This window comes from Zosterops lateralis (genome assembly GCF_965231275.1).
Source record: "Zosterops lateralis genome assembly, chromosome: 7".
NCBI classification, from domain to species: Eukaryota; Metazoa; Chordata; class Aves; order Passeriformes; family Zosteropidae; genus Zosterops; species Zosterops lateralis.
Genome location: NC_139767.1, coordinates 27,308,427 through 27,322,711, shown reverse-complemented (window position 1 = coordinate 27,322,711; position 14,285 = coordinate 27,308,427). Strand labels below are relative to the sequence as shown.

The following is a 14,285-nucleotide window of genomic DNA, read 5'->3' as shown; positions in this document are numbered from 1 at the left end:
CATTGACTTTCTGTGCAGATTCATTATAGATTTCAATATAACCATGGGGGGGAATAATTAAAATTTTTAGTAACTATAAAATTAAAATAACTGCATCTGCTTTTCTCACATCAGTGTTACAAATTTAGATCTCTGAATTCTAGGCAGCATTTACATAGAACTAAGTCACATACAGAAAATGTGCAGTAAGAACACCACCTGGACTGTGTTCCCAATAAAAGAGACAACATGTGCTTTGTGAGCATCTTAAAAAAAATTACATGCAGGTTTCTCAGAAACAATACTTCAGTGAAAATCAGTTATGTTTGCAGAGACCTGCTTTCATCTTCAATAGAACAGGGTGTTTTGTGATTCAGTTTGTTTGTGTTGTTTTTTTTTTTTTTTTAATCCATTTAAGAACAGAATTGATTTTTTTCATGTTTGCATTTCAATGACTTCTGATCATACTGAAAATGTAACATTTCTCCTGCTGCTCTTTCTCCAAACTTGTTTTTCTGTCCTCTCTAGTGTAGGTATTTTGATTGAATCACCATTTGAAATATCAAGTGCTTCAGGTGTTTTAAATACAAATTTCTGATACTGATTATATATATATATATATTTATTTATATATTTGTGCTGTAGATTCATTTGTTTACCACAGAGAACATCAATACAGGTGATCAGATTAGCTGCTTTTGGGGCAAGTATGGAGTTAATGATAATAACTGTCTTGTAAGACCTTAAATCCCCCAATTTGATGCATTTGAAAACTGATGGGGTTTGGCCAAATGTTGAGATTTTCCAATTATGCAAGCAGTAATAAAGTGGTTTTATATGCCTGGAAAATCTTCTACCAACTGTTTTGTTAATTTCAGAAGCAGCATCAAGCAGCTTGTATAATCCAGGCAGCGTGGCGGGGATTTCAGACAAGGAAGAGGCTGAAAAAGCTACCCCAAGCAGTGATCACCTTACAGAGAAGCTTCAGGTAAACAGGATGACTTTGTGAAAAACCGTAAAGAATAGGATCTAGTATGAAGGTTTGAGTTGGGTTTTCTCAAGTCACAAAGGAAGAGGAAAAATTCAGGTCATCTAATTCAATGTTCTGTTTGAAGTAGGCCCTGCCTCAAAATGGGATCTGGATGCTGAGGGCCACATCCAATTTTAGAGGTTTCCAAGGATGGAGATCCTACCATGTCACTATATCCCTTTCCTTGTGTTGGACTATTTGCCTTGTGAAGAATTCTTCCATTACAGGCAATGGGAATTTCCTTATTGCACTCTATCACTGCCTCTTGTCCTTTTTCTGAGCACCCCTATGAGTCTGGCTGTGTCTGCTCTATAACAGTTCTTTAGGTAGTGAGAGACAGATTTCCCTTCCTTTAGGCTGAACACACCTTACCTGTCCTTATATATCCTACATTCCATGGCCCCAGTTGTCTCTGTTTGGACAATCTCTATCCCTCCTGTTTGTCAGCACTGCTCTTCCACTGGAGGTCCCAGCAGAGTGTGACCAATGCTCCAGGTGTGCCAAGTAAAGCCAAATAATCTCCCCACTAAGCTGTAGCCTTTGTTCCTGCAAGGGCTCCCTACTGGCCTGTCCAGCCTCTCCTCTCTTTTCGTTGGAGTTGCTGTTTGAGTAATTGGTGCCCAGCCTGTGCTGTTCCATGAGGTTATTTAGTACCAGCTGTAGAATTTCCCATTTGAACTTCATGTGTTTTTTATTGAATCATTTACTGTGTTTGTGGAGGTTTGTCTGAGTGACAGCCCCACCTGGCACAGGAGACTGTGATAACAGCTTTGGTAAAGTCAATGAAAATGACATCCACTGCTTTCCCCTCATCCACAGAGCCAGTCATCACAGAATGCAATCAAGCTGGTCAAACGTGATTTGCCTGTGATAAATCTATGCTGGCTATTCCCATTCACCTTCCTGTTCTTCCTGGGTGTAGCTTCCCTGAGAATTTATTCTCATGTCCCAGGCCCTAAATGTGGGCTGACCAAGTGTCCCTTTATCTTGAAGGTGCCTTTTTCCAGTCAGCTGTTACTTCTCAAATATAAAGGTAATGTAATGCCAATGTGAACCATTTCACTATAGATTCTTTAGCAAAAACATCCAAACAATGTGTTTTTTCTGCAGTATCAAACTGCCAATTCTGGTGCCAGAAGCTCCAACTGTCCCTTTCCCAGCTGCCAGACTTCTCCATGAAAAAAAAACTTACTTCTGTGGTGCTTTCATGTTTTCTGTGAAAATTTGTGGCATATGGAAAACTGAAAGTGTGGCATGGGATTGCACTAAATAGCACTAGAAGATGATGTACTGGTAGTAGGACAGTTAATTGGTTCACAGTTGATGTGACACAAAATTGCTCTGTAAATTACATTGGAGCTATTGTGGAGCTTCCACGTGCCAGAGTGCTGCAGAAACCAAGGCCCATAGTGCTTGCTCAGTGTAGTACTTGCAAGACTTTGTTCTTCATTAATTTTTAAGTCTTTGGCTCTCAGAAGTAGAGTTACTTCAGTGACCTAGAAATTGTATCTTCTGCCTTGGAGCAGCAGAGAAGAAGGAAGCTATGTAAATAGTGCTTGTCTCACTTGAATTAGATTGCAGCAGTAATGTTAGCACATGTTAGGCTAACTGTTTTGAGAAATTTAGTTCGACTTTAACTTAGGTTAAGAGATCTAAATCAAGTGCAGGCTCCACAGCAAGTTTTTTCAAATTTTTTTTGCACATTGATCATTACTGTGTCAAAAGTAGATCTTATAAATCACTGTCAAATCACATTGCATTGTGACCAAAGTAATACAAAGCAAACAACTCTGCTTTATTTTCTAGACTGGCCTTAAGAGGCTATTGGACTATCTAAGGTGTAATCTTTAAATTCTGAAAGATTTGCAGGTGCAAGCAGTGTGTCTGTTGAGGGCCACTGGTCACTGCACTTCAGTGCTGCAGTCAGACATCCTTGTCACTCCTTTTTACTCCACCATACATTTGAAGCCAATATTCCTTCCCTCATAAGGCACCTTGCAAGCCTGCAAGCCAAACTTATAGCCCAGAATTTGGCTAAGATGTAACATGGAAAAGCAGTAGGGAAAGGATGGGGAGACTATCAGCAATCACCAAGCTGCTTGACTCCCTTGTGTCATATTTTCAATATTGTAAGCATTAGTGTGTGCCTTTTAAGTAGTTCTCAAGTCATTCAAATGGACTTTTGAAAGTGTTTGTTTAATATTGAGAGGAATGGAAACTTATTAATATCCTTACAGTTGTGTGTGTTCATGGCTCACTCAGTCCCAGTGTACTGAGCAAATACAGTAACTGCACAGTGCCAGTGTTGGTTTTCTTCTGTCTATGTCAAAACATTACACTGAAAAATAGTGTTTGGAATACTGTAAACGTGACTTTAGAAGATATTTTAAGGGAACTTTTAAAATTTTTTTTAGCAGTCAGGTTCTGGTTATGTTCACAGATTTATTTTAGAACAAGTGTGGTTAAATTCTGCCGAGATTGAAACTCCAAACTTTGCTCACCTGCAGCTGCAGAGGAAGATGTAACTCTGCAAGTTATAAACTTTTGAAGCTGTGGTTTCAGAAATGTCTCCTCAGTGAATGTTAAAGCCTGAAGTCTCTCCTTGAAGCCAGTTCACTATTACATAGCTAATTGTAGCACATTTAAAATTGTAATAATTTTTATTAATAATGCATCAAAAATGAAACCATTTTACATTTCTAAAGAGATGACCAGAGGGAGGCTGCTCTGTGCCATGAACTGCAGAAGGAAGCTTGGATCTTACTCTGTGTATGTTTTACTTTAGTTCAGAGGCAGTTCCCTGTCACAGTGTGGTCTTCTGCAAGCAAATATATCTTATCATGAGGAGAAACAGAGGATGAATGTGTTTTGCAGACTACATAGGAAAGAATCAGTATTAAAGAATCATTTAGATACTTGACAGACACTCTTGGTTTCACAGATGTGCATCTAAGAAGTTCATGAAACATTTTTGTCATTTTCAACTTAGTGAAGCTGATAAAAATTGATGGGCAAATATTAATAGTTTTATCAAGAAAATGTGACCAAAAGTCTTGTTTGATCCTGCAATTGCATTTTCCTTAGAAATGTAATATTTGGATTTAAATATTAATTATCTGAATTAAAAATGTTAAAATTTACAGCTGTAATTTGCAGAAATGTGTGGGCTGAAAACCTTTAGTTTCCTTGAAACCATTCTGATATAATCACATGTATCATGAGCTGTCTCTGTAGGTAGGTGTGTGGGCACACCTCAAGTCTGCATTATAGTTGTAAAAGGATTATGGTCTGTCAGATTGTGGTGGAGGCTTTTTTATCTGTTAAGGTCAGATCATTAAATTCAGAGCCTCTCTTTTACACAACAGTTTCCATCCCAATCTCTCCCAAACAGTTTTAGAAACTAAAGGGAAAGTATGGTTGGTGGGAAAAAATTATAGCTCAATTTATACTAGTGATGGGAAACACTAATAGCTCATTAGTACTGTGAGTCCAAAGGTGTGTGCCCTGCAACAATAGCAGAATTGCTGGACATCAGTTCTAGCCTGTGGACAAAAAAAAAAAAATCCCTCCAAAATTAAGAAGTGAGGTTTGACAGCCAATGTTCTGAACAACTCTTGAAGTCAGTACAAAAATAATTATATGTATTGTGGGAAACAGGTGCCATGCAATACTGATGGATGGACTGGGAAAGGTGCATACTGGAGCAGATGGCTAATGTTGCTTTACCTCTCCAGCAGATGACGGATTCAAAATTGTTGTTCCAGTTCATTCTGGCTGTGAATGTCCCACATGAAGCATCATTCCCTTCAGAGTCCTTAGAACTTTATCCTAAGTAAAGATTGAAACTTTGATTTCATAGAGTGTTTCAGAGTCTTTTGTGGCTATAGATAGTGGGGTAATTTGATAGTTTGCAGGAGACTTCTCATTGCTTGGTGTCATTCTGCAACCAACAGCTGGCATAGCAGATTGTTTTGAAAGTTTTCTTTCTTGATGCTGAACCACTTAACACAAAGAAAAATATATACTTTAAAGAAATATACAACTGAAGATAATTGTTAATGTGTTTGTGTATTGCAGAGCTAAACGAGAACAGGAGCTTCAGCATTTAACAAAACAGAAGGAAGATGAAGCTCTAAAACTGCAAATGCAACTTCAGAGACAGAGGGCCATGAGACTCTTCCATCAACGACAGCTGGCCTTACTGGAAGTTGTCCATGCCAGTATGATTTATATTAAACTATAGCAGAAGATTAAAGTGTCTGGGTGTCCTTAGGAACAATTTCCCCAAATCTGTTTTCCAATCTTGCATGTCTATTTGCACAGTAGTCTTACTGTCTCTTCTCCTGACCCAATTATCTGAAAAAGAATGTGCTAATTCCCCCAGGGCTCAGTAACTACTGATCAAGATCTGCTGCCTTCAAAATCGTGCAGGAGAAAGGGAGAGACAGTTTTCTTGTGTTACAAAGCTCCATTGCAGCTATGATATGCAAGACCTGACCCACAGCTAGGAGACCTTGGGGGAAGAGGGGCATTTAACTGAGAGCACCCCAAGGTTTTTTGGTACTATCTAGTTTGAAGATTAACAATGTAAATTGTTAAGAGAATCTACCCCAGAGTCTCGTAACTGTGGATTTCTGTTACCTTTGTAGGTCAGGTGAATAAATACATGCAGGAAATGGAGGAGAAATCAGCATTAACTATCCAGAGATTCTGGCGAGGGTATAGAGCAAGAAGAATTTTTCATCAACAGAAACAATCTCTAAAGGAGTATAAGGCAGCTATCATCATTCAGAGAGCAGTAAGTATTTATACTTTGTTCTAACAGTAGATAGGACTGAATGGATTATTGTGAAGCCTCATAAAACTCTGTTTATTCTCTTACTGTCGATGTAGCCATAATTTATTAAAAAACTACTCGGGGGTGTTAGTCTAGAGCCACAAGTTACTTTAAAGGATTAAACCTTGTATAGGCTACAAAGCCTAATACAGTCTTGTAACTAAAATATAAAAGCTGCTTCTTTGAAACCCAGGATTGGAATGACACCATAGTACAGATGAGTCAGTAATTTATTATGAGTGTTGTTAGTTACTATTTAGTGTTCATGCTGACCTTGTATGTTGTCTTTTCAACATCATAGCTGCATTTAGGCTTTAACAGATGCAGTACAGAAACACTTTCACTGATTGTTTACAAACGAAGTGGGAAGACAAACTTCCTCTCTGTGATTGTCATATTCTCATATGTTCCTTACAAAGGCTTGTAAATTCTTGGAGAAACGAAGGAGGAGGAGACCTCTCTCTCCTTGGAAAGAACCCAAGGGACTGACTGATGAGCAGAGACTGGCTTTGCAGCAGAAGGTGGATGACTACATCAAATTGCATCCGGTCTGTTTCTTAGTCATTTCATAATTTGCATTAATGATGCAACATAAAATACTGTAGGGATGAAATATATTCAGCTTCATAAATTATAATCAAGATAAGCCATTTGAGGAATGTATGTGTTAACCTTGCTTGTTTGACAGCAAGGCACTAGGATATTGGGGATTTTAACCAATAATCTAATAAGAAGTGTCAAAGCAAACTGTAATTGGAAAATTTATATACATGATAATGGATAATTATGAATAGAGTTGCAGAGGAAGCAAAATTATGAAGTTAACAATTACAAACAGCATTTGCATTCCTTGTTTAGGCATTATTCTGCCCCCAGAAGTTTTAAAATAACCAGCTCCTAATGGTAACAAACTTATTTTCCTCCAGGCTTCCCAAATGTCAGAAGAAATGAGTAAAGAGTTGCATATGCAGGCTCAGGCGAAGCTGGCACAGTTCCTGTTGCGGAGCAGGCTGGATCAGAGAGCAGCGCAGCGCAGAGAGGCTTTACTGGCTCAGGTCAACACCGACGTGGAGCTGCTAATGAGTATGTGACTGCCCTGCTCATGGCTTTGATTACCATTTGGATTAAATTAATTTAGAGGGAAAATTAGAGTGAGCAGTGGTAAAGCCTTATTTCAGAACTGAAATATCTTTCTTCCTTTGCCATATGCCTTATCTTGAGATCAAGGCTTTGTTAGAGATTATCCAAATGCTGCTGTAGGTTAAGGGTAAACACCTGTTTTACAAGGAACATCTTATTCTTCTGCTGAAAGTCTCTCTCTGATATGTTCACAAGAAAAGCAAGGGCCCTGTAATAGGCATTAGAATTTCTTAACATGGAGTCTCACACAACCTATTCACTCACATCTGTTTTGCTTTGGTTTGTTTTCTTGTGTTGTAAGTAACCTGATGGTTAAAACACTCTCACCCCTTCCAGGTGAAGAGGGATATCTTTGAGCTGCAAATTCCATGTTTTCATTTTCTCTGGCCTGGCTTTAAGTGAAACAGAATTCACTACTGAGCTATCTTAGCTCCAGACAAGTGGCTGCATGAAAGAGCAAGAGTAGCCAACTGCAGCCACCAGAGAGCACCCAAGCCGGGCAGAATTCAGCAAGTTACTGAATGCCATTATTTAGTCTGTCACGTGCTGTGTCACTGCAGCTCATCACTCCCTGAGCAGGCAAATCAGCAACACTTACACTGTGCTGGGTCCCCCAAGCCGGGAAACCACAGTGCTGCTGCACCAGAGCACTGGGAACACCGTGCTGATGTCACCTTGCATCAGGAGCGCTGATCCACAGTAGTGACCAGGAGATCCTCTGAGGTTATACTCCCACAAGAAGTCATTTTGGTGGATATCATCACTGCACCTGAAAGAAGTATAGTCCATCTTTTCCTTTTCTTCTTTTTACCCTATTATGTATTTATTTTTTCAGAGTACCCTTTATTTGGATTGCTTCTCCAATCAGATTTATCATTTATCATGAAGTCATAAATCACAATGCCAGCACAGGGAAAGGAGTGACCTAGAACAGTGGGAAGTGAAAGGGTGGTGTTCCTTTTTTTTTAAATACTTGTAAAACCACAAACAAAACACAGAAGACTCTTCTCCTTGTTCTTGCAGATGCTCCAGGTTTAGCAGAGACCACAGAAAAAGATCTTGGTGCCTTTATGAGTCGATCAATCCCTGTAGCTACCAAGGCAAGACAAACCCACAACACTATGTTAAAATACACTCGTTGGCCATGGTGGAAGAAGCTTGGAGATGAGTTTATGGAAGATGATGTAATTCCTGATGGTGCCATAAACACAGAACTGGAAACTCTCTTTATTGGAGGAAGGAAATCCTTTTAGGTAACAAGCAGAAGAATTTCTTATTCAACCAGACTCATATCTAGCACTATGCACTCACTTGTGTATGTTTTTAAGGAAGGAAAACATTTGAAAAAGACCAAGGACTTATTTTAGTGCATTTTACTTAGTAAGAATCCCTTCCTGTACATCAACAGTTGGATCCTGTTGATTGTGCTGTTGCAAATAGGATGTAAATACTGTAATTGTAAATGAGGTATTTTATAATTTGTATCACTTTAAAAGTAAGTTCATAACCTTTGGCTTTTCAGTTCTTATTCACACGGAGATGCATAAAGAATCTGGCCATTGTAAAAGCCTGAGATTTTATAGCAAAACATTTTACCAGGCAATGTGCTTTGAAATGCCCGTGTCCAGAACAAACCAAGAAACCAATAGGAAATCATGCAAACGTAAGGAAGGCCAGGTGTTTTCTCTGTATTCCTCCCAGACTAGCTATCCTTGCTTCCACCCACTGTAGGTTTCCTTTTGTTTGAGTTTGTCCAGGAGCTCTTTGTTCATCCTTGAAGGCTTCCTGGTGTTTTTGCCTGACTTCCTTTTTGTTAGGATACATTCCTCCTGAACTTGGAGAAGGTGATTCTTGAATATTAATCAGCTTTCTTGGGCCCTCCAGGGCTTTATGCCAGGGTACTCTACCAAGCAGGTCCCTGAAGAAGCCAGTCTGTTCTTCTGAAGTCCAGGGCAGTGAGCTTGCTGTGCACCCTCCTTGCCACACTGGAACTCTACCATTCCATGGTTACTGCAGCCAAGGCTGTCTTTGGGCTTTGCATTCCCCACCAGCCCCTCCTTGTGGATGAGGACAAGGTCCAGCTTTGCACCTGTCCTTGTTGGTTCCTCTATGTCTTGGAGAAGGAAGTAATCAGCAGTGCATTCTGGCAAGTTCCTGGATTGCCTGTCCCGTCTGTGTTGTCCCTCTAACAGGTATTGGGGTGGCTGAAGTCCACCACGAGGACCAGGACCTGTGAATGTGTTCCTGTCTGTCTGTAGAAGATGTTATCAGCTCAATCTTCCTGCTTGGGCAGGAAGACCCCTACTATAATGTCACCAGTCCCTGCCCTCCCTTTAATCCTGACCCATAAACTCTCAGCCAGTGTGATCATGTGGACCATCAGCGCTGTCTTTTTAAACCACGCAGAAGTTGCTTCATCCATAAAGATCTCCAGCACAGGGTGTCTGCAGTCACTGTGACCTGGAGCACCTAAAGCCAAGAGCTGAAGGGTGCTGCCTACTGAGGTGTCTGGAACAAGGATTTGAGACTGTGCTAATGTCATGGCTACCTGTGCTATTTTTCAAGTGAAAGGCCAGAGATCTTAAAAATTAGATCTTGCCTCACTGCAAAGAAGGAAGAAGTGCAGTGGTTCCTGCTGATTGTATATGGGAAGCAGTATTGGTTCAGCATGTTTGTTTTCCATTCTCTCTGGAAAGCTTTGAGTCTTAATTTTAGTGGAGATGAATGGAAAACAAATAAATAGAAACAGTGGGCGGAAGACCAAGCCCATTCAGATGCAGCTGATACATGGAAATTAATAACTGGATGGCTGCCAGGAGGAAGAGCTGTGCTCTATGTAAACTTTTTTTTCACAGAGCTGTGATTTGGAATGCACTGAATTGGCTCACAATTCCTTTCTTGGACAGTTAACTGATGGAACAATCCATTAAGTATTTGCTAGGGCACTTGCAGTTGTCTGTTGAGTTACATATTATTCTGCACAGCTCTGCTGTGTTGGTTTTGAGCCATGCCCATAACAAAACAGGCACCCTACAACTACAAGAGCAGAGGGTCTCGGGGCAGTCACCAAGTGCTCCAGGGGATGGAAGCTATCCCTCAAGTGCCAAGCTCTGGCACTGGAAATGCCCAGAATCTCTGGATGAACTGCAGCAAGCCAGCTTTTCCATTCTAAATACCCGAGTCCTCTGTGCACATCATCGTCCCATGGCCATGCAGCCTCTGCAATTATTTTGTTGCAGAAATCTCTGCTCTTGAGTTTATTCATAATCACCATTATTCTAACAGCTCCTTAGTGCAGGGAGATGGTCACAAAAGGGCTTTTGCTGAATGTATCTTACATAAAGAGCTGAGCCCCCATGGCCAGTGTTAAGTACCAAGTGACTTAGAGAGCCATTTTCCCAAAATGCCTTATTCTAATGGCCTGTGCCCCTCACTGCCAGTGGAGTGGATATTGAACTCCCCCTTTGGAATATGGAATTTACTAAATCATGGGGGTTTTCAAGTAAACAGAGAACCTAGTGAAAGATGCTGTTTTGCTGGAGGAATTCAAGTTGCTGGTCCAGCAGTACAAATTCCTCTGCCCTACCACAGCCCTGATAAAAATGCTTTGTTTTACTTTGTACTTGTCACCAGGAGATCACAGTCACATCCATTTTACAGACCAGGGAAACTAAGGCAAAAGAGCCATGAGGAAACATGCCTATGGCTATATATAGCTGTATAACCTGTCACTTGTTCCTGTCCCAGTCAGAGCAAGCCAGAAAGGGGCCACATCCTGGGATGGAGCTGGGAGATGTTCTTAGATGCCAATTGCTGTGGCCAGTTCAGAGCCTGGGCCCAATAAAAGAGATTCCCAACCTCTTCTGATGCCTGTTTGGCTCACAGTGGGAGGGATTTGGCGTAGTTTGACTCATCATCTTTTCAAGTCTTCCTGCACCACGTGCAGGACATGTTGCTGGCATTTTATTTCACTGCAGCTCCTGGAATAAAATACTCCTGCCTTAATAATGGGAACAGATATAGACAGCTGAACAGAAGCCACCTCCAGCTTGCTACCAAGTGAACAGTCCTGTCTGCATTATACAATTACCCAGAAAAAGACTGTAGGAGGGGCCATGAGCTGCGATGGTCCAATCCTACTCCTGCTTTCCTGTTTGCCACAGACCACAGGCATGCCCAGAAAGCCTGGGGCTGTTACTTGGGCATAAACCTATGGCATGGGTGGTCCAGCCAGGCAGGAAAAAGGGGCAGAGTTTGGTCATGCCCAGCAGGTCTGGACTGTGCCCCTTTGGGTAGCAAGCAGGCTTGACTTGGCAGACTGAAGACAGGCCCTGCTCACCCAGAGGAATTCTGGGGGTGCTCTCCACAGTGGTGGGGTGACAGTCTTGGAGGGTACCTGTGACAAGGCAAGGGGCAGAGGTGGAGCCCAAGCTGTGAAGGCAGTGGTGCTCAGGTCATTAAATATTGATGCTGTCTAAGCTGGCCTGTGGGGGCGATTGAGCTGAATTGCAGGTTTCTGTTGCTGTGATAAATTGGACCAATTTGTCATGTGGTTTTGTTTCTTCCCTCCCTTAAGTAAAGCTATACAGGAGCATTATTGTTATGGCTTCAGCAGCAGCAAACAATCTAGAAAACAAAATCCTCCAGTGGATATGGATAAAATGGAAGCAATGGCAACTGTTCTTCTGCCAAAGGCGCCACCAAAGTCATGGAGCTGGAGGAAGACAGCTAAAAGAACAAAACAAACAAGCAAAACATTACTCAGCCCTTTCAGAGACAGAGACAAAGCAGTGTCCTCTGCTGGCTCCTGCAATTGAGGAAAATTCCTGTTTATGCAGACAGATACTTTTTTTTTTTAGCTTTAGCTGTAACTGGACTCTGCAAACAACAGGATGTTCATCTCCAGCAGAGACAGAGGCATACACTCGGGACTGTGCTGCTAAATCCAAGGGCGTCTCCTGGCCTTTCAGACTGGCTGTAACAGGAGCTCTGAGCAGAGGACAAGAGATAACCCTGATGCTATTTCACCACTTGCCTCTGAGTCTTCTACTGCCCATTTCCATGGGAGCAGAATCTGGTACAAACATCTGCTCTCCACTGCAGAGTATCACATATATCGAGTACAAGGAGAGACAAAAGCTTTCTCCAAGTAGTGGAATCAGGTCTATTTATAAATTAGCACGCATCGGAAAAGGAAATGCTCATTGCAGGGGCAGCTGCAAAGACCATCACAATAGGTCTCCAAGTTCTCCTTATCATCTTTCTTTACAGCACAGTAACACCCGGTGGTCCCCCAAGCATCCTTGTATCCAGGAGAAACCTTTTAAGAACAAGATTGTTTACTGACATGGGCAATATATGGGCCCAGACTGATCAAGGGGAACTGAAGGACAGCTGTCTCCTGTCCCCTCTCCCCTGCTGTCCCTGAAGCCAGGGCTGGGTTTACCCTCGGTGCCTTCTTGGGACAGAATGGCAAAGCCTGGCAGATGAACACCTAGGAAAGGACACCACGGCTCTGGCAGTTTTTCCCAGTTGTGCCAGAGAACATCTCTGTAACCTTGAGCACATTGTGTCTTTTCCTCTGACACATGAGGCTTACTGAAGAGGTTTCAGTAAGGTTTCATGGGGTTTTTTTGTAATTTAAGAGCCTTCAGTGGAGGATGCTCGGAGCCTAGCGCCACTGAAATCCCTTTCTACTAAGGTTAAATAGGAGTTTGACAGATTCCAGAAAGAAAAAAAAAAATTGTATAATCAGGTTTTGAACACAGAGAGTTCAGGGTTGCTATGCTATTTATTTTTCTCCCCAATCAACTTTTCTCTGCAGAATTTAGTTCTTCTCTAATTAATGTCCTCAAACAGAAACAATGCCTTTACTTAGGCTGGATCACTTAACAAAACTCGTGAATGTGAGGAATTCTGATCAGGGACCCTCCTTTTAACATGTCTCCCCAGTCCAGAATCTGCCTGTTCAGAACGAGATGAACACACGTGTAGGTCTGGTAACAAGACCCAGCTCAATCCAGCATTACATGATAGAGCCAATGAGCTGCGGCACTTAATCCTAGAAACAATCAGCATAACTATTCATTTGCCAAGTCTTTACTGACTGAAAGGGAAGAGGTTCAAACTGTCATGGTTATCCCTAAAATGAATGGTCAATTAAAATAGTTGTAAATGTAGGATACAATTGGTTCCTGTGGCCAGGAGCAGGGATAGATGGAGGCGTTACCGCTGCCTTGGCTTTATTCTCACAGCAGCTCCCCTCTTTCCAGAGAGACTGCCCGTCACGTGTAAGAGCCTGTGGAGGCTGATGCAGGAGGATAGTCAGGAGAGTCACCAGAGCCGTGCTTGCTGTAGGACAAAAGAACGTGGCGACCTGTGGCCGGAGATAGGGACTCCCGAGGTGGCCAGTCTAAAGAAAAGCTACCGGATATGGAAAATGAGGGATCCCAAGCACCGTAAGAGGAAGCCGAGGGCTAATTTAAGCCCCGCTCGGCATTGCCCGGCACTCTGGGGAAGGAGGGGCGCAGGGCTGGGAAGAAGGGCGGGCGCAGAGAGACGAGCGCCCTAAAGCCCAGGACCCCCGCCCTGTCCCCCCAGCACCGCCCGCCCCGGCCCCGCGGGGAGCCCCGCTCTGTCCCCCCAGGACCCCCCGCTCTGTCCCCCCAGCACGCTCGGGGCGGGGCCCTCCGGGGCCCCCCGCTCTGTCCCCTCATCCCGGTCGGGGCGGGGCCCTGGGGCCGGTCCCTCGCCCGAGCCGCGCCCGCCGTTGCCGTGGCGACGGGCTAAGCCGGGCCTGCGAGCGGCGGGCGCGGAGGGGCCGGGCCGGAGCCGACCCGCGGCTCGGCGCTGCCGGGCGGGCATGCACAACAAAGGCGGCGGGCGACGCGTCCCGGGCGGGCTCCGCAGGTAGGTGGGTGCGGGCGGGTCCCTCTCGGCAGCCAGTCCCGCAGGACGTGTCCCCACCGCTCTGCTGTGAGGGGAGAGCGACTGAGGAGCGAGCTCCTTCTCCATCCTCAGCCCCGGCCCCGCCGCACCTTGCGGGCGCGGGGCTGCAACAAAGGCAAATGGCTGCGCGGCGGGGAGGGCTGCGGGACCGCTCACGGAGCGCTTTGTGATTTATCTGTGCGCTGGCTCTCGTTCCCCGGGTCCAGCGGAGCCCGGAGCCCGGCGCCCAGCGCGGGGGGTACAGGCGCTGCTCAAGCCTTTCCGCAGCTCCGGCTGCCCCTGCTCGCTGCCGGGGTCCCGCATGTGCCCGCGCCCCGCACTCGCTCGCTCCCCGCACTCCGCAGCGCGGGC

At 43.8% G+C, this 14,285-nt stretch overlaps 1 protein-coding gene across 6 annotated transcripts in view; it reads left to right on the top strand.

The window, feature by feature from the left end:
* IQCB1 (IQ motif containing B1) overlaps nucleotides 1-14,285 on the top strand; it is a 54,701-nt gene that overhangs the window by 10,798 nt on the left and 29,618 nt on the right. For 2 of the 6 annotated variants that reach the window (XM_083865117.1, XM_083865118.1), the window contains exons 9-14: nucleotides 858-967; nucleotides 5,087-5,229; nucleotides 5,659-5,807; nucleotides 6,266-6,394; nucleotides 6,773-6,929; nucleotides 8,010-8,493. In XM_083865117.1, the coding sequence (XP_083721243.1) occupies nucleotides 858-967; nucleotides 5,087-5,229; nucleotides 5,659-5,807; nucleotides 6,266-6,394; nucleotides 6,773-6,929; nucleotides 8,010-8,239 (918 nt within the window). In that variant the 3' untranslated portion in view covers nucleotides 8,240-8,493. The other 4 variants (XM_083865122.1, XM_083865119.1, XM_083865121.1 and 1 more) reach the window with 4 other exon arrangements.